The sequence below is a fragment of the Chenopodium album genome, chromosome 2 (genome assembly GCF_948465745.1).
Source record: "Chenopodium album chromosome 2, dcCheAlbu1.1, whole genome shotgun sequence".
Taxonomy (NCBI): domain Eukaryota; kingdom Viridiplantae; phylum Streptophyta; class Magnoliopsida; order Caryophyllales; family Amaranthaceae; genus Chenopodium; species Chenopodium album.
In genome coordinates, this window is record NC_137835.1 from 72200412 (window position 1) to 72221332 (window position 20921).

General features: G+C 34.4%; 1 protein-coding gene across 2 annotated transcripts; it reads right to left on the reverse strand.

The window, feature by feature from the left end:
• Nucleotides 1–636: 636 nt before the first annotated feature.
• LOC145587095 (vacuolar-processing enzyme-like) lies at nucleotides 637–12231 on the reverse strand. Of its 2 annotated transcripts, XM_081643992.1 has the most exons (6): nucleotides 12103–12231; nucleotides 1917–2097; nucleotides 1768–1807; nucleotides 1425–1526; nucleotides 1038–1229; nucleotides 637–915 (listed from the first exon to the last, which is right to left on the reverse strand). In XM_081643992.1, exons 2-6 carry the CDS (start codon nucleotides 2072–2074, stop codon nucleotides 748–750), a joined length of 660 nt encoding a protein of 219 aa, XP_081500118.1. In that variant the 5' UTR covers nucleotides 2075–2097; nucleotides 12103–12231; the 3' UTR covers nucleotides 637–747. The 2 variants fall into 2 exon arrangements, with proteins under 2 accessions (XP_081500118.1, XP_081500119.1); XM_081643993.1 differs by lacking the exon at nucleotides 12103–12231 and having other exon boundaries at nucleotides 1917–2393.
• Nucleotides 12232–20921: the final 8690 nt, after the last annotated feature.

Genomic DNA, 20921 nt, shown 5'->3' on the forward strand with positions numbered 1-20921 from the left:
TTAAAGTGGTTAAACAATCGAAGAACCGAACCAGTTATTAAAAACTGAACCGAAAAAGAACCGAACCAGTTATAAACTGAACCAAAAAAGAACCAAATTGTTTCTAACCCGAAACCGTTTCCAACCCGAAACTGTTTGAACCGGGATAAAATCGTTTACACCGCACCGTTAACAAACCGCAACCCGTCTGCACCGAACCGTTTACTACCCGGACTGTTTACAACCCGAACCGAATTAAAACTGCTTAAGAATAAACCGGAACCGAATCGAACCGATAACTATTTAAACCGAACCAAAACCGACCCGTGAGACAATTAAACCGATTCCAAACCGACCCGATTAAATACCGAACCGATTTCAAACCGAACCGAAACCGAACTGTCAAAACGTTTTGACAATGCTAATGACAACATATGTAATTTATATATTAGTAAAAAGTATTGTCAAAGTAAGTATATGAATAGCGTAAAAGTCAAGCTAGATATTAGAATTATCATTAAACGGACATAGTAAAAGATTATTAATTAGCATGGGCCTATGGGTAAAACTAATGATAATATATCGGAAAAACCAAATACTTTTCATATCTAGTATTAAAAAATCTAGTATTTAAAAAAAAATTATTTTATTTTGTAAAAAAAAAAAAAGAAGGTATTTATATAATAATGAGGCCCATGAATAATCCATATAGTTAGATATATGATTAATAATGTAATGCAACACTATTGAGTTCATTGCTTATTTTCATCACTTGGCTACAACCTTTTGACACTTTCCTCCGTCGCCACAAACTTCAGATGCAATTTCAGCTAGTTGGGCTTCTTGAGTACCGTTATTGCACATGTTTGCGAATACATTCTCATATATGATCCCGTAAAAAGAAAATCCTCCACAATAGGTCTCATAAGTGGAAAGCTACACATACATTAATAAATACAAATTAAACTGTTTAAAACTTGTTGATTAGCAAAAATCCAAAATATAAGGTGTTGCTTATAATTACTTAAACCAAAATCAAAGTTCTTAAAACTACTTACCAATGTACTGTAACAGTCCCAATCGTCCACCCTTGAAATAGTATCAATCAACTTTGAGAAATCATTAGGGAAGGAAATAGCTTTTGCAATCTGTTCAATTGCGCAATCCACATGGCGTCGATGCGCCAACTCTTTATCCAACTCCTTCTGTGCTACTTTCTTTTTAAGAGTTCCATCAGGAGCGTTCAGAACCTATACATATCTCACTGTAAAGTCATATAATTAGTCATTTAGTTTCCTACTACATAACTCCGTGACATATTAGTTGCAACGATTTGTCATTTTTCCTCCTTACTTTATGTATAATCGGCGCAACTAATATGTTACGAAGGTAGTAGTTATTTTATTTAGTTTATTGCAAAATTAACAAAATCTGTCATACTGTACCATTAGTACTAAGGAATGAAGAGAAGCTTCTTGTTGATCAAGAGCCAGCTTTGGACTTTTCCCATACTTGATGAGATGAGATTCGAAGATTCTTTTTTCCGCCTATGTAAATCATTATACAAGTATTTGTGAAACATTAGGTATGCAACTCAAACTATGTATACTTAATAAGAAAATAATTTATAGCAAGATGTTATATATGCCCTCCGGTTTTTTTAGTTGCAACAAATGGATATTATTTGTGAGAAAAAAAAAAATTAATTTGTTGCTATTTAAAAAAAAAAAATAATAATAATAAAAAAAAAAATAAAAAAAAAAAAAAAACGGAGGTAGTATAACGCACCTCTACAAATTGTTGGTCTAGAGTTTTTTGTCTTGGCTTGCTGTTAAATAATAAGTAGATGCAATAGTCATAAAATAATACATAAAGATCCAATAATTATGAATTCATTGACGATTGTAGAAAAGATAAAACAAACAATAAGGACTTACATAGGAAGATTTTGGAGAAGTTTGTTAATGACAGCCGCAAGACCATAATCGGGCGTGACTTGGTTGTAAATCCCAAGCACTAACACAGCTACTATGGCAAGGGTTATTAGGAAATTTCGTGGTTTAAGCAAATATCCCGAAAAACCTTGGCACCCCATTACCTCAATATACCAATTTAATTCTTGCTCAAAAGAACACAAGATGAAGCCACAACAACAGATCAGATCAAATGAACCAAACCAAATAGCAACAGCAAAAGATCAAGTATTCAATTCAAATGAATTAAATCAAGGAAAAATGCACTTTAATAATCACAACTTTGGCCCATTTACTTTAAATAATCCCAACTTTTGATTATTCTGCAACAATCTCAATTTTCACTTGTGTTTTCTTTCTTCAATCCAAATTACCCATTACCTGAAGTAAACGTTAAAAAAAAATTATTTGACACGTGTATCATGTTAATAAAAAGGGTGTTGTTATTTGTCGCTCCCATTTTACCGGGTAACGCTCCCTTTTTTTCTTGAAATTCCAATTTTACCCCTAATATATAAATACGGTTTTTTCCTTTCCGACCAACATTTCTCACTTCTTTACTTCTCTCTCTAACTCTCTTACTCTCAAACTCTCTTACTCTCTAAAACAATTTTTTTTTTTTTTAAAAAAAAATTCAAAAATTGTTCTTCATTTTTTAAAAAAACAACAATCATCATAAACACAAAAGAAAATGGGTGATTCGAGGCGGATTAGGCTGAGATTCGGAGGGAGGACCTTCAGCGGCGCTGGTGGCAGCGGCGGAGGCGGCGATGGTGGAGACGAGGTATTTTTTTTTTTTTTAATTTCGGATCCCAGGAACTTCCGCCCAAAATTTCCGGAAGTTCCATGGAGGATCCGCCTGGAATTTCCGGATCCTCCATGGAACATCCGGAAATTTTGGGCGGAAGTGACATCCGCCCAGAATTTCCGGATGTTCCATGGAGGATCCGGAAATTCCAGGCGGATCCTCCATGGAACTTCCGGAAATTTTGGGCAAGAGTTCCAATTTTTTTTTTTTTTTTTTTTTTTTTTTTTTTTTTTTTTTGGCCCGTTAATAAAATTGTTAATTTTATTTTTTTTTTCGGATTTTGTTTTTTTTTTTGTTATTTTGAAGTGTTATGGTGATTATTGTTGATATTATTATTATTGTTGTTGTTATTATTGTGCTTATTATATTTTGTAATGTAATTATTTTAAAAAATATGATAATTTTTATTATTTTGTTGATATTAGGTTTTTATTATTAATGTTAAGGTTATTGTTGTTGTTGTTAATTTGTTTTTTTTTTTTTTTGGATTTTGTTATTTTTGTTGTTATTTTGAAGTGTTATGGTTAGTATTATTATTATTATTGTTATTATTATTGTTGATATTATTATTATTATTATTATTATTATTATTATTATTATTATTATTATTATTATTATTATTATTATTATTATTATTATTATTATTATTATTATTATTATTATTACTATTATTATTATTATTATTATTATTATTATTATTATTATTGTTATTATTGTTATTATTATTATTATTATTATTATTATTATTATTATTATTATTATTATTATTATTATTATTAGTGTTATTATTTTTAAAAATATGATTAGTATTATTATTAAACTAATTTGATATTAGGGTTTTTATGGTTATTGTTGTTGTTTATTTTTTTTTTTTTTTGTTGTTGTTATAATAATATTATTATTAGTGTTATTAGTAGTACTATTATTAATATTTTTAATTATGATTAGTATTATAGTTGTTGATATTAGTGTTATTATTATTGTTATTATGGTTATTGTTGTTGTTGTTAATTTGTATTTGTTGTTGTTGTTGTTATTGTTGTTAGTTATTGTTGTTGTTAAGGTTATATTTGTTGTTGTTAATTTGTATTTGTTGTTGTTGTTGTTGTTATTATTATTGTTGTTATTGTTGTTATGGTTATTATGGTTATTGTTATTGTTATTACTAAAATCGGATTATTTTTTAATTTTATGTAGATCGAGGGTTCTGGTGCTCGACATGCAATATCACGACGTCTGAATGCGTCTGTTAGGAGACAGACATCTCGATCTTCACCGGTTCAGCCCGAGCAGCAGCAATACGGGTCTACTAGTGGTTGGTCGAGAGACCAACAGTCTGGTAGTAGTCGGCCCTTGTACTCTGCAAGTGGAGCAGGAGCGTAGTGTTTTGCGCTGTTTGAGTAGGACAAAGTTATGTTCTAACTTGTTCACTTGGCGAGGCCGTCAATCTGTGGAGGACATTGCGACGATTGATGCTAGTTGGTTGTCTCACTTGCCCGGCCTGATGTTTAAGAGACTTGATTGGCCGTTGATTTCTGCTTTTGTTGAGAGGTGGCAGCCAGATACGAACACCTTTCACATGCCATTTGGGGAGATTACGATCTTGCTGCACGACGTGTACAACATACTTGGGTTACGGGTTGCAGGAAATATGGTGTCCACTACTCCTAGCACGGATGTGTTACGGGACGCGTGCTCGGTCACCATGGATATGACTCCAGATGATCTGTCTGAGGTTTGCGGCACAAAGACCATTTGGCAGGGTAGTGGGGTGTTGACTGATAAGATTTTTGAGTCGACATTGGCGGTCGACCGGGATTTTAGTGAGCAGCTTGATGCATACTTCTGGTTAGTGCTTGGAGGTACACTGTTTGTAGACAAGAGTGGTAACCGTACGCATCCTTCCTTCCTTCACGAGCTATGTCACACGGATGTCCCTATTAACGAGTATGCTTGGGGAACAGCTGCACTGGCCTACTTGTATCGGCAACTGGGCACGGCATCACGAAAAGGTGCTGATTCGATTGCTGGTTGTCTCACGCTTCTGCAAGCGTGGATTTACGAGTACTTTCCGTGCTTTCGGCCACAGCAAGGTACCTTGACCCGGGACCTTCAAATGCCTCGTGCGTCTGCTTGGGATGTAGGAGCGGGATGTCCTAGCAAGAACCTGGAGCGCCTGTTAGCTTTTCGTACTAGGATTGATGCGCTTACTGACCGTGAGGTGAACTGGCTACCGTACGGAGCTGATCCTGCATTACGAGTAAATGTGACTTTATTCATTGGCTGCATCCAGTACCGTAACATCATTGAGCCGTACATGCCTGATAGAGTGGTGCGCCAGCTTGGTTTCGTGCAAGGCATTCCCCGCGAGATCATCAGGCCAGAGAAGGCCAAGAGGCCGACTAACTTGAAGATGTATCGGGTAGACTTCCCGACTGAGATGACAGCTATGATGTGGAACAGCTTTGTCCCTGGGGTATCTCAGAGTGTTGTTTTAGGTGCCCTACCCAGGCTTAGTGCTGCAGCTCCTTCGGTTGCGCCCGGTTACATGCAGTGGTTGTACAGGTTTTCTCACCCGCGGGTATCTCCAGGTGCAGGAGTTACAAGCAACCTGCCTGAGCGGACTAACACTGATTACGTAAGTATTTATGCTTATTATTATATTAACAATGACTTATATGAATTTTTGTGTTTAAAATATGTTATTGTTTGATTTGTAGTGGATGGGTCGGTCCATGGAGATTCACCAAAGAGCACTAGCTGAGTATCCTGAAATGTCGAGTGAGACTCGAACAATGACTGAGCAGCTTGTATTTGATTGGAAGTCAAAAATGGGACTTTAGATTATTTTGATTAGATGTTCTGTTAGTGGTTTTACTTATGTTATGAACTTATTTTTAATTTTTGTTTTTTAAATGTACTGTATAAACTGGACACTTATTTTATTTTATATTTGATGTTTTGTTGCATATCATGTTAGATTAAAAGCAAATACATTTAAAATTAATTTCATAATTCTAATTTTCTTACAAATGTTCAAAGTTAGTAAATGTACATTACAAACTACCTAACTAATGCATCCCACATGTCCCTTCTCAACTGATATGCTTGATCCCATCCATTGACACTATCCTCGCGGTTTTGCGTCCACCAACCGGCGATCGGCGGGAGTGGTGAATCAGGTACAAGGTCAAGACGGATAAAATGTGATCCACCAACTGTAGCAATCACAAACTCTCGAGTCGGTGACCGAACCCCGTTGCGTGCCCTAAGCGGTAAGACTGTGATGCATGGGTAGTAGCAAGTTGGTACTAGGCCTACTCCGAGACAAATCACCCTTGCGTTGAACCACGTAGCAATAGGAAATAAATCTTGAATTGTAACCATCCAATGCCGCTCCCCGACAGCCCCACCATCCCATCGAATACGCTCCACGTTCATCCAAAGTCGCCCAAGCCCGTAAATCCGTTCGTACAAATCAGGATGACCAGCGACCTCGTTCGCTATTGTTTCCCGAGCGTCAAACCACTTATTTTGATCGCCAAAGAAGAAGTCGGCGACACAACGAAAGCCACAGTTCCCATCACCAATGACATCCTTCCAAGACGAAATGTACGACAACATTGGGGCTGGAAGCAAGTTCAAATACCTGCATTGACTAATGTCACTTGGATCTACAACACAAAATTAAAAGATAAATTATTAGTAAAGCTACAAGTATTAAGTTTACATATTTTTATATTAAATATAGAATTTTAGTATTACCTGGTTCTGGGTCACCACCACGTGAGTGTGTTGACGGTTCACATGCTCGAAATAGCTACGATCACGCCTGGTGTTATTTCTTTTCGGTCGACCACGAGTGTTAAGGTTGATATGTGGTTCTTCAAGGTGTGAATGATCTGGATGTAGCTCCTCTTCAATGATTCGCGTTACATTTCGACGTACGGCCGGGTCACTTTCCATGACTTCGTCGATTAGGGACCGAAAATGTGCAGCCTCCTCGGTCAAATCATATACCACTTCAGGAATGTTAACACCATCACCAATAACCAGTATCTTCCAGAAAGAATGAATTTGGCTACTATACAATCCTGTCTGTGCAACTATCGAATCATGTATCTGGCAAGCACATGGAAGACCATGGGTCAGACGCATAGCACATCCACACCGTTCATGGACCTGGTAACTCAAATCCCGCATCCTTTTCGTCTCGTTATCCAGAACTTTCAAGCAATGTTGAGACACTTTGCCATTTATACGTGACAGTGGCAACTGTCTGTACATCTGACCAATTTTAGACCTTGATGCCTCCAAGTCATTACGAATTTGTATGATGCAATTACCGATATGACAATGGACTCGGGCCCATACGGTATCCAAAGCACCTGCCAATGATTCTAATTAGTAAATTCAAATACAATTACAATTACAATTACGTAACAACGAGAACAACTAATAAAATAATACAACTAACCTGTGGATGATTCTAACCAAGTTTTCACTGCTGAATGTTGGCTCTCAACTCTGCAGTTGGTGGTGTTACCAAAATGAAGAACCTGGTTCGTCCAAAATTTCACAAATTTCTCCTTATGACAAAGCCAAGTTCTCTGAACATACTGAATCACTTCCGGATATTTTCCCCACCTCACTTGCATGGCAGTTAGAGCACGATCATACTCCGCCTGTGTTGTTGCATTCACGATTTTGAACCATCTCCCAGCTCTAAAACTGACACCAACCGTCTTGTTTCCAAACATCTTCGTCACCTTAGCCTCCACATCTCTGTTGATGTGCCATAGACAGAGTAAATGTGACGTCCCTGGAAAGACTTCTCTCAAAGCCGCACATAGCCCAAGATCACGGTCTGAAATAAATACAGATGGCTCTTTATCAAACCCAATCAACTCCCTTAATCTCTGCAACACCCACCGATAGCTAGCCGTGCACTCGTCGCGCATGAAAACATATCCAACTAGAAAATTCTGGTTTGTCGGTGTCACGCCTACTATCTCAAAGAAAGGCATGTTATATCGATTGGTCTTGTAAGTAGAATCCATACCTATGACATGTGGGTATGTGCGGAGTATGTTGACCATGATCGGGTGCACCATAAATGCATGTTGCAAAACGTTGTGATCATCGTTCGTGAACCAGTAAATGTATTTACTCTCTCTCGCCAGATGAAGAAATTGCTGAACAACTCCTCTTCCTTCGGACATTTCCATCCTGAAGTCATTTCGGCAATTGTAAATGTGTCGGATGTTTGGATGATCATCAGGAAATTGCTCGGCAATAGTGGACATGATGTTACGGGGAGCAACCTTGGACTTTGTCATGTCCCGCACAACCTGTTTTGCACCCGGACTCAATCCGCTCACTTTACGGTGACCCTCTGGGTACACAATCATTGGGTGGTTATGTGTCCCGGTGTGATCATTTTTCGCAATGATCTTCCAACTTTCGGTGCTGACATCATAATATATCTTGATGTAGAATGGACAACCATTAGCTTTGGTTTTGGTGTCCTTCCGTATCGCGTTCTCCAAATCTCTCGGCTTGCTCCTTCGTGACCGATCACATCGCAAATACCGATACGGCCGACCATCTCTGGTTTTGTTATAAGACGATTTCACCAATATTAATCTCAATTTTATGGAAACACCATCAGCCCATGTAACAGCATCGTCAAATGTAGGAAAAAACGTATCGGTGACAAAATTCCCACTATAATTCACACCGTCACCGTCTTCCTCAGATTCCATATCCTATACAAATTAAACAAAACATGCTTTATGTCAAAATAATAATAATAAAAACAAAAATAATAAAAATAATTATAATTAAAATAATAAAAATAATAAAAACAATACTAATAGTAATAATAATAATAATAATAATAATAATAATAATAATAATAATAATAACAATACTAATAACAATACTAATAATAATAACAACAAATACAAAACAATAACAATATTAATGATAATAAAAAATTATAACAACAACTACAAAACAATTTATAAGACCATAACATTAATTAATAAATAAATAATAATAATAATAACAATAATAATAATAATAATAATAATAATAATAATAATAATAATAATAATAATAATAATAATAATAATAATAATAATAATAATAATAATAATATTAATGTTAATATTAAAATTATATTTCTACTAATTAATAATAACAATATCAACAACAACAACAACAATAAAAATAACAGCAACAACAACAATAATAATATCAACTACAACAACAACAATAATATCAACATATTACTAATAATAACAATAATAATAATAATAATAATAATAATAATAATAATAATAATAATAATAATAATATAAATAATAATAATAATAATAATAATAATAATAATAATAATAATAATAATAATAATGAAACAAAAAATAAACATATTACTAATAATCATATTAATACAACAAAATTACATTAATTATCAAATACTAAATCACAACAATAATCACAAGACCACGAAAAAAAATACATAAAAAAAAAAAAACTTAATAAACATAAAAAAAATTAAATAAACGTACTTACATTTAAAAAAAAAAAAAATTTAATAGGGACATCCGCCTAAAATTTCCGGATGTCCCTAGGTACATCCGCCTGAAATTTCCGGATGTACCATGGAACATCCGGATTTTTTAGGCGGATCCCATCTTCCGCTTGAAATTTCCGGATGTTCCATGGTACATCCGGAAATTTTAGGCGGATGTCCTAATTACCGAAAATTAAAAAAAAAAAAAAAACTTACAGAATGATCCGACGCATTCTCCGGCGTACGTATGTTCCACTCGCCGTCCATGACCCAAGACCCGTCGGAAAATTTAACGATTTTTGAAAATAGAAAATTTAGGTGGTCGTGGGGACCGATTTGGTTGCAAGGTCGTGGGGACCGATTTTGGGAAGCTCGGGACAGCAATGTCGTGAAGTGAGGGGACCGTTTCATGTATTGTGTCCAAATGGGGAACAAGGTCCTTTTTATAACCCAAATTGCATAAAGGGCATAGTGGTCCATTCAAGTCAAAAAGGGAGCGTTACCTGGTAATTTGGGAGCGACAAATAGCAGTTGAGAAAAAAAATTAAAAAAAAAAAGTAATTCAAAAAACAAAAAAAAAAGGAAAAAATTAAAGACCACCAGCCACCAAACGCTGGTGGCCGCCCTTTCCCAACTGGCGAGCCCCACCCCCAAATCACCATATTCGACCCCCCACGCCGCATTTCCGACCACCTTTTCTTCCCTTCACACCGAAACCAGCTTCCCTCACCCTTTAATTGCTTTTTCGATACATGGAGGAGAGAGAAAGGGAGGAGAGTTCTGATTTTGGTGGTTTCGGGGATGGGAGAGGTGATTTCGAGGGCCGAGGTTAGTGTTATGGGTGGTTTTGGGGCTAGAGGGAAGGGAGATAGACGATTTCGGGGTCAGGGGCTTTGGTTATGGGTGGTCTTGGGGTTATGGGCGGCGGTTAGGGCTTGTGGTTATCGCTGGTTTAGGAGGTCTAGGAAGGGTAATTTCGCAAGGAACGGCGGTTTCGGGTGAACTTTCGCGGAGATTTGGCGGTTTCAGGGGAGGTTTTCGGGGTCGGAGCTATGGAGGAGGTGGTTCAGGGTTGGCATCAGCCACCGCGGGTGATGTGGGCTGGTGGTTGCTTAGTTTTGTTTTCTCTATTTTCTTTTGATTTTTTATTTAATTTTTTTTGGACCAATTACTACTTGACACGTCATGTTACCTAGAATAATAGGCAGTTGACTTTTGTTGACCGATTTGGGATTGAAGAAAGAAAACGCAAGTCAAAATTGGGATTATGGCAGAATAATCAAAAATTGGGATTATTTAAAGTAAATTGGTCAAAGTTGAGATTATTAAAGTATATATTTCCTTAAATCAAATCAAGTCGGAAACTATAAAAAAAATCAAGGAACCACAACAATTAAATCTCAAAGTCAACTACAATTATGAATTATATATATATATATATAATTTAACAACTCAAAGAGCAACTCCAACGGTTGTAGCTAGGGACTTGCTTGCAATTTTAAATAGTCCCTAGCTACTAGCTTGATCATTGGAGTAAAAATATGTAATTAGCTTAGTCAAGCAAATTAGCTTGGCAAAGCTAATTTGCTTGAAAAAAACTTGCCAAAAAGAAAATGTTAAAAGTCAATTAGTAATTAATATAAAAATAATAAATTGATAATTTAAATAGTAAGCTAATAGCTAGCCATTGGGGATCAAACTAGCTACAAACATAATTAACTTGAAAACTTATTTGGCATGACAAGCTAATTTTACAATTAGCTTGCCATTGGAGTTGCTCTAAGTGCAACTCCAATGGTTATAGCTAGGGACTTGCTTGCAATTTTCAAAAATCTCTAGCTACTAGCTTGTCCATTGGAACTAAAAAATACAATTGCCTTGGCCAAGCAAATTAGCTTGTTTAAACTAATTTGTTTGACAAAAAAGTTTTCAAAATTATTAGAGATTAATATATTAAAACAATTAAATTTTTTGGGCTAATCGAGAAAGTCAAGCTCATTTAATTAGCTAACCACTGGGGCACAAAATAGCTATAAAGAAAGTTAGCTTGAAATCATATGTGACATCATAGCTAATTTAACAATTAGCTTTCCATTGAAGTTGCTCTAATAACCAACAAAAAACTCTAATTAAACTTAAGTCATACATGATACATCATTAACAATCGATTTTTGAAAAAATTCATTTTAGAACTGAAATTTACATCATTGTGTACTAATCACTTAATCTGTCAATGTCTGCATACCGAATTGAAAATTTATATCATCTTGAAACTAAAATTCAGGTCATATATCATGATTTAATCATCAAATAATTCAAATTAATGCAACAAAATTCAAGCAAATCAGAAAGAAAAAAAAAAGAAAAAAAGAAAAGAATTGGAGCATTTATGAATTTGTCATCTAATTAATCTCCTTAATCGTTCCCTCTCTAGATAACCAGGAAAAAAAATGCAAACATAATTCAACAAAATTAACGATTCCAGAATAATTAGCTACTAACACAAAATTGAAATAATTACTTCGGAAAATCCTGATTTAACAAACCATTAGCACAATTCCTGAGAAAATATAGCATAATATCATAAAAATTAGCACATTAAGCAAGAAAAATAGCAGTAATTTTGCGATCGTTTGGCCACAGAGTTCGAGCAGCTAACTAACTGATATTCAATTGAACACACACTGAAAACTAATATGCTGAATTTCAGTATTAGTGAGTTCAATTTAAAACAATGTAATTAACACAATAGCTAGACTGACCAGACACAGTTTAGGAGTGGACAGGGGTCGGTGGTGGTGCCGCCGTTGAGAGGAAGGAAATCTGTTGAGAGAAAAATGCGTTTTTTAGGGTTTACAGTTTGTTTGGTCTTGTGAAAAAATGAACGAGAGAGAGGAAGGGTTGAAAACAAATGCATAAAGTTGTAAGAGAAGATTAACTTGAAATGTTAATCTTGGAGATTAATTGGGCTCCCTCAAAAAATTGTGGGCTTGAACAATAAATTTATTAAAAGTTGAAATTTGGGAGGGCCAATCCTTGCTGTTGGGTTGCACCAAGTTATTTTTTTAGCGGGCCAGCCCGCTCGACCCGTTAAGTTATAAACAATGTATAATTTATTTACTACTAGTTTTTATATGCACGCGATGCATGCTTAGAATTAAGAAAATTGTATTTCTTTGAAAATGATTATATAGTACTGTATGTATCAAATTAAAATGCTTAAGAAGTTAAAGATTTGATATTATTAATAATTTATAGCTAATTAGCAATGCAATTTGTTTTAATTACTACCTCCGTTAACGGTTATTTGCAACAAAGGGGTCATGCGCGGACTCCTAGGCAAAACTTTTAAAGTATGATTATTGAAAAATAAAGACACTTGGTTAAGTATTAATCGTACCTAGAAAAAACAATTAAACAAAACCCACAATCACCTAAACTCAGAACCACTTAACATAGAAAAACACCACCGACAACCACCAGAACCACCAAACCCACCGACAACCACCAGAACAACCAAACCCACAGACACCCAGAACCCAAAACCATCGCCGAAACCCACCAACAAAACCCAACCACCGAAACCCCACCACAAACTCAATCCAAACCACCGAAAGTCCAAAACCCAACCACGAACCCACCCAAAACCACTGAAACCTAACCCACGAACCCAAAACAACCGAACCCCCCTCCCCACAAACCCAGCCAAAACCACCGAAACCTCACCACGAACCCAATCACCACCAAAACCACCGAAATCCCACCACAAACCAGCCAATACCACTGAAACCCTACTACAAACCCAACAACCACCAAAACCACCGAAATCCCACCACAAACCCAACCAATACCACCGAAAACCCACCACAAACCCAACCACCACCAAAACCACCGAAACCCCACCACAAACCCAGGAAAAACTACCAAAACCCAACCATGAACTAAACCACCACTAAAACCACCGAAATCCAAGCAAACCCGCCCACAAACGACCCCAACCAACCTGCAAATCCACCCATAAGCCACCAAATCCAACCACAAATCAAGCAAACCACCGACAAATAATTAGATCTAAAACCAACAAGTAAGATATATAGTTTGGAATTTGAAGAGAGATGAGAGTTGAAGAAGATGACGAAATGAGAGATGGAGGAGGAGAGATAAAGATGATACGAGAGATCAAGGAGGAGAGAGAAAGATAATCAATTTAGATTAAGGTTATAATGTTTTGTTAATTAAGTGTAGTATTAAGTGCTAATAAGTTTTAAATAAGGGTATTTTGGTCATTTAGATAGAAAAAAGTTACTAAAATAAGAAAGAAATAAGCTTGTTGCAAATAATAAATAGCACCCATTTTTAGTAAATGTTGCAAATAACTGTTAACGGAGGTAGTATAATAATTTTGTAAATAAATGTGACTTGAATTAAAAATATATATCTTTCATATATGTTTCAATCCAATTTGGACTAGTGTTCATAGATTTAAGTTTTTCAATAATACATTCATACAATAAATGCAATTTTCATTTTTAACTAGGGTATCCTACGCGCGCAATGCGCGCGAAAAATTTAGCTCTTGTATAGAAGTTGTATTAGCGCGTAGTTACACCTTTGGTTTGGGTGGTAGATTTGGTAGTTTTGATACGTACTGTTTGGTTTATGTGCCTATATAGTGGTTTTGTAGAAATATAAAAAAACCACCAAAATCTGTAATGATAATTATTTTTTATAACCCTCAAAAGTTTGACAGTGTTATTTAAAAATTATTATTAAATAATATTTAATTGATTTGCATCCCTTCATAATTTAAGCTAGTTTAGAATTCTTAATTGATTTATTTGCATGATTCAATAATACTTAACGTATTTTTCTTCAAACGAATTTTTTGTGAGCTTGGTCATACGGAGTAATAATATGTGAAATGTTCGTTGTAGCTAAAAACTTAATAATGTAAGTTCAATGTTCTATGACCATCTAATATCTATATCTATATCTAATACTAAAGCAATAAGGCCAATAACCACTTAGTTATATTTTTCCTCTTAAATTCTCTCCGTATTTAATACATTTATTTTTCTATCTTCAATTTCCTTCGATTTTAGGATTTTAAAGTTATTTATACCTCTTGATAACATCTGCTCAAATATCATTATTTAATATGAATGTCATTTAAATTTCACGTTGTTTATGTGCGTGCCATCAAATAATGTACAATTAAAAAGCTAATAAACCCTAACAATATTTGTAATAATTAGAGGACAACAAAATTGTAAATAAGAAGAGCAACCACGAAGGAGTACAGTAAAAATAAATCATCTTTAATGAAAAAAAAACCTAATTAAATATATTAATGAGAGTAAACATATTAATGAGGGTTAAAAAGTAAATATACATTTTTGTACACAATTTTGTTCATATTTTTGAGGGTATAATTGGTAGCACACTATTTCTAAGAGTTATTTTCTACTTTTTATAAGGTAGGGATTAAATAAGGGAGAAGGGGTAATTAAGATAAATCAAATCATAACATTTAAAATTCATTAAGGGTATTAAAGTCTTTTGAGAGGGGGGACACCATCTTCCTAAACCCCCCCCCCCCCCTCCCTTGTATAATAGAGATTATTATTACTTGTAGAAAAGAAAATAACAAATCCTACAAAAGTTAATCATGTAAATTGCCATATTTCACAACACTCTAGTTCTTTGTCTCTCTTATTCTTGATTTGACCAATAAAATATACGGGGTCTTTTTTTTTTTTTTTTTTCTAATATTCTTAAATTTTTTAATAGTATAGTAAGTTAATTTACTTTGATTTTACTTCTAAAGTCGATGCAGGGGTGTGTGAACTAATAATTCTTTCTTGGTGAAGTATAAGAAATAATTAGGCAAAACTTTATATGATTATATGTGTAACTATCCGAACATTGCAAATTTATAACGAAAGATAAAGTATTGCATAAGGGTCCACTAGCCTGCGGGCCAACCCGCCCATTTTAATAGTACAAATTTTTACCTACACCCCATGGCAGGGAACACTACCTGCACCCCCTACCCTCCGCGCGTGCTTCGCTCCCGCCCCTTTTTATTTATGAATTTCCTGCAAATTTTTATAATATGTTCATTTTTGAATTGGTAAATGTTCATTTTTGAATTGGTAAATGTTCATTTGTGCTTCATTAGATGTTCATTTTTATAACAAGGAGTTTTTGCTCAAATTAATATATTTTCTGAATTGAATTCTAAGAATTTTCTATAAAAAAAAAGGAGAGAAAATTTATTTATAAGGATTACTGCGTTCAAATCATTTTTATTGAAAGAAGCATTGCATCATCTAATGTTCATTTTTATTTATTCGTGTTTCAACCAATGTTCATTTTTGTATCATCAAATGTGCATTTTTGTATCATCAAATGTTCATTTCAAGAGCTATGTGTAAGTTTCATAGTAAGATGTATACTATACAAATACATACGTCTTAGAATTCTACTTATTTAAATAAAACGTTGTTAAAAAATAATTTCCAATATAAAATAAATTTAATTTAATTACAATAATAACGCATTTCTATATAACTATACTATTACATGTAATAATTGTTTCATAAACATGAAAGTGAACCAAATGTACATATGTGTCTTGTTAAATGAACATGTTTTGTTACATTTGATATAATAAAGTGTATATATATTTGTTTGTGTGTGTGTTTTCCATGAAATATAAAATATGAGCACAATATATTTATCGCCTTCAACTTCCTTACTTGATTATCCTGTACAATAAGAGAGCAACACATTCCAAACAAAAGTACATTATATATAAGGATTCAAAATTGAACTTTAACACAATAATAATAATTACAAATTTAGAAATGAAGACACAATAAATATATAAAAATATTTTAACATGAAAATGAAAACATATATATAAAATCTAAATGAACATGTATTAAATTCTAAATGAACATTTATTAATATGAAAAAGAACATATATAAAAAAATTCAAAAGAATATCTACAAATGTAAATGACCATTTCAAAATACAACTTAATATGTATTGATATTAAATGTGAATAAAATACTATAAGATTAAATTATATTTTAAAATAGAATCACCAAAGGTTTATGATGAATGAACAATATGTGATTTATTTCTGAACATTTTTTGACATGTGAATGAACATACATTAATATATGTGTGAATATACACATATCCAAATGAACATCTATGTATCAAATTCGAATAATCATCTATCAATATTAGAGCTAAAATGTATATCAATATTAGAGCTAAAATGTATGTAATATAATATTCAAATGACGCTCATGAGCATATAATTTAATATGAAGTTAAACATGTATTATTATAGTCTATGTGGATATTTTTAATATGAGAATGAACATGTACATATTTACATTAAATAAACATATGTTTAAATACTAGTAAGCATTCATTAATGTAAAGATCATAAACAAAACTAGGGTAATATTCTCTCAAGAATGAACCCTAGTAGATGTAAGGTGAGAATGTAAATGATCATATACTACTATTATAATGAACATCTATCAAGAAAATGAACATTTACCGAAAATAAACGAACATTTGTTCAGCAACTGTCTTCTCCGACGGAACCTTCAAAGTGTTCTTCTCTGTTTCATTTCTACAAAAATACCACCAAATATAGTAGATTTTAGTCTATTTTGCACAATAATAAGTGTATTTATAGTAGATTTTGTTTTAGAATATCAAAACGCAAAAAAATATAAAATCTAGGGTTTACACTCAAAATTCTACTTAAATGAACAAATTCTTACTCTTCTTTTTCGGAATTTAGTTGCGATTGACGAAATTCATCTCTAAGGCTCGCAGCTTCGCCAGAAGCGACGAAGGGGGGCTGGGGAAGAAGGCATCTCAGACACTTTTAGATGTTTTGATGTAATTTGCAATAATTTTGAAGCAATTTGTAGTGAGTTTTATGCAAAATTTTAGTTTTGATGAGAGAGAATTTCATGAAAATGGGTTTGAAATGAAGGTTTCAATTTTTTTTTCTTTTTTGTATATAAATGTGAGGATTGGGCAATTACTTGCATTTATCGTGGTTAGTGGGTGGTAACTGTATGGTTAGTGGGGTGTGGGTAAGGGTTTTATTGTAATTTTTTTTTTTGGGGAATGAGGGGGTGGGGGGGGGGGGGGGGGTGGGGGTAGGTATTTATGGCTACAAGGGGGTGTAGCCATTAGGAATTAATTTTAATAGGGCGGGTTAGGACAGCAACTATTCACCTGTTTTAAGGGTCGGGCTTTAACTCATATGGCCCGTTGGACAATATTTTATAGTTAGGCCCGGCCTATTAACCACATAAGTCCACTAATGATCAGCTCTAGTTTCAAGTTCATCCGGAAGATTTGTAAAATTGGCCATTTCGTAATTGCCTGGAAATTCTGAAGCAAAGTATGTGCTTGCCTTTAATGAGTGTTAGAAAACGGTCGTTATTTTCGTGTAGACTTCCGTTATGTTGGGGAACCATGGTTTGCTTTAACTTTTTTTTTTTTTTACGAGAAACTGTGAATATTATTAAGGGGAGTTAGAAACTACAAAGGGAAGCACCTCAACGGGAGCTTCTTCAATCCATTCTCTTAAGGTATCAAAATTACGACTAATATGTGCAAGCTTATGAGCTGCACAATTACCACATCGCTTACCAAAAGAGAAATCTAGTCTAGGAAAAAACATAACTTAGAGTACTCAAGTATATCCCTAATAACCAAGCTAAGAGACGAGTTAGATATACAACCCTTCCTTAACTTGGAATACAAGGATTGACAATCCGCCCACCTCGAGTATTAAGCTACGCAAGCTAGCCTCCTAGGTTGCACGGAAACGGGAAACGGAAACGGAAACGGAAACGAGGAAACGGGAAATCGGGGAAATGAAAATTATTAAATTATGAGAAACGGGGAAACGAAAAAATTTAAATAAATAAAGATATTTACTTCATATCAGAATATAATACCAATTGATTAAAGACCAAACTATTTCTTTTTTCTAATTCAATGTCCCCACCTTTATTCATCTTCCTCTTCTTCTCAAGCAATAAGAATATATATGTAGAGTTGCAGACAATTCAAGATCATCACTTGCGAATAAAAACTAAAATTGTTCATCATAACAAGACAAAGTAGTTTAGGCTTTTCCTCTAACTCTTAATCTTCTACATACGGCCATACAAGAGTCACACAGATGAACGATGACGGTAATTTGTAAGATTATTTCCTTTCTTTCTCAAATTAAAACAAAAATAAACCCCAAATCACCAAGGTTTAATTGCTTTTTTTTAAGGGGAAACACTTTTATATACCCCTGATTAAGTTTCTCCAAGGTTTCCAAACTTTCAAATGGTGTGAGACGTTTTGCAAAGCCATGAAACTTTCGAATACGTTTCGAAACGCGTTTTGAAACGTAAAACGTTTCGGAAACGATACGTCAATGAATTTTGACGTTTCCGTGCATCAGTGTAGCCTCCCATGCAATTTGGAGTGTGTGATGAAGAGCTAACGCTTCTGCCATCTCAACACCCATCCTCCCTCGAACCACCATGCACGTAGCAATCATGACATCCCCATCAGCATCTCGAACCAACTCACCAAAGCAAACTTTGACTTCTTCAAATATTGTCGTATCAAAATTCGCCTTGAAAATTCCAGCAGTAGGGGCTTGCCACCCAATCGGGCTAGGATGAGATACACCATTTAACACAGCTTTAATAGAGTTAGCCTTCTAAAACTCACCAATGAGCCCTTAAGCTTTCGCAAGTAGCAAGGAAATTGGAGTAGCCTTTTGATTGAAGCACCACACATTTTGCTTGAGCCAAATCTTCCAAAGTAAACTCCAAAACAAGGACACCATTGCTCATCATGAAACCGGGACGCCAACACTTCAATCCATCCTCATAATAAGTTCATCTCCCTCAAACAGTTCACATCCAAACGAAGGACTGACATCCTCCATATTGGCTGAACCTCTGCGCATAGAAAAAGCGCATGGGAAATCGTTTCTAACTCCTCACAGCACATTGGGCATTGACCATCAATCACCATTCCTCTATGAGCTAGCTTCGACCTCACAGGAAGCCCTTCATGAAGCACTTTCCAGCCAAACAGCAGCACTTTGGGAAGGAGCTTAGTGGGCCATAAACACAACCGACTAGAAGTGAGAGTAGACGAAGAAGCTTTACGTCTAGCTCGATCAAAAAGCTCCACAAAGTAAGCACTTTGAACTGTAGATTCCCCATTTTTAGAGTGCACCCAAGTCCACTCTTCCATGCAGGGAAACAATGGCAAGGGATCATCCATGATAGCCTCTTGTTCCCAATTTGAGAATAAGCTTTGTAGCAAGTCAAAATTCCATGAGTCATTTGCGATTAAATCACAAGCTTTGTAGCAAGTCAACATTTCATGAGTCATTTGCGATAAATAAAAAAAAGAGTATTTAATTCTTTTTCATTGCTCCGTTTCTCCACTTTCGAAAGTAAAATCTTTTTTCATGAACTCTAGAAAACATATTTCTTCATCTTCCTTAAAATTAAATGTCTATATACCCCTACTAAGGCCTGTTCAAATTTACAGAACTGAGCTGAACTGAACTAAACTGATTGGAGCTGAACTAAACTAAACTAAACTGAGCTGAAATGAATATTTTATGAGACAAGGAAATTAGGAGTTGAACTGAACTGAACTGATTAGAGCTAAAATGAATTGAACTGAACTGAACTGATTAAAGCTGAATTGAACTGAACTGAAAATAAGTAAATCTGAACATGCCCTAAAACAATAAACGCTATTGACATTTCCCTCTTAAACTCCTATCTATTTCCACCAAGACATCGCATCTTTTGTTTTAAAATTTATTTCCCCAAAAATAAAGTTAATAAAGACAAAGATTTGGAAAAAAAAAAATCCTCTTTTAATTTGAATCTTTTCCAATTATGCCCAATACTGTCCATATTTTTTTCATTTTATAATTATTTCCCCCCATAGAAATATCTTTTCCAATAAGAATTATCCCCACAACCTTCTTTACTCCTTTTACTCTTTAGGTCTCTTTATCATTGCTATTTTCCACTAGCCAAAATGATTTTTTTTTATCAACACCAAAATGATTTCATACTTTTCTTATTTGACATTTCATCCTCTTATTTTGGAGAACGATTTGCCAAATTGGTGTTAAAAAATAAATAAATTATTAAAATAGTGTTCACTTAAAATATTTTTCAAAGTAGTGTCCATGTAGCTTCGGAAATTACAAAGCTAGGAGTTAATATTGCTTCATTCTAAAAGTCTCAATTAAAAATTAGTCTCAAAACTAGTTCTCTGTTTTTCTTTGACGGGCAAAAATAGTTCTCTTAGGTTTTACTTTACTATTGTTATAGACGCTGATGGTAGATGTGATCGGGAAGGAGCATAGTCAATCTCTGGCATCACTATAATCAAGTGTGTTTTCCTTCTTTTCTAATTAAAATTCAACTGAAATTTATGTGAGCTTACATAACAAGTAGATTAAAGTTTTCCTAACAAAGAAAAAAAAAT

Coding starts and splice junctions, on each gene's coding strand:
- LOC145587095 (XM_081643992.1), bottom strand. CDS start 2,074: ATGGGGTGCCAAGGTTTTTCGGGATATTTGCTTAAACCACGAAATTTC. Junction 1,230..1,424: donor TTCATTCCTTAGTACTAATG/GTACAGTATGAC, acceptor AGATATGTATAG/GTTCTGAACGCTCCTGATGG. Junction 916..1,037: donor GGGACTGTTACAGTACATTG/GTAAGTAGTTTT, acceptor ATGTATGTGTAG/CTTTCCACTTATGAGACCTA.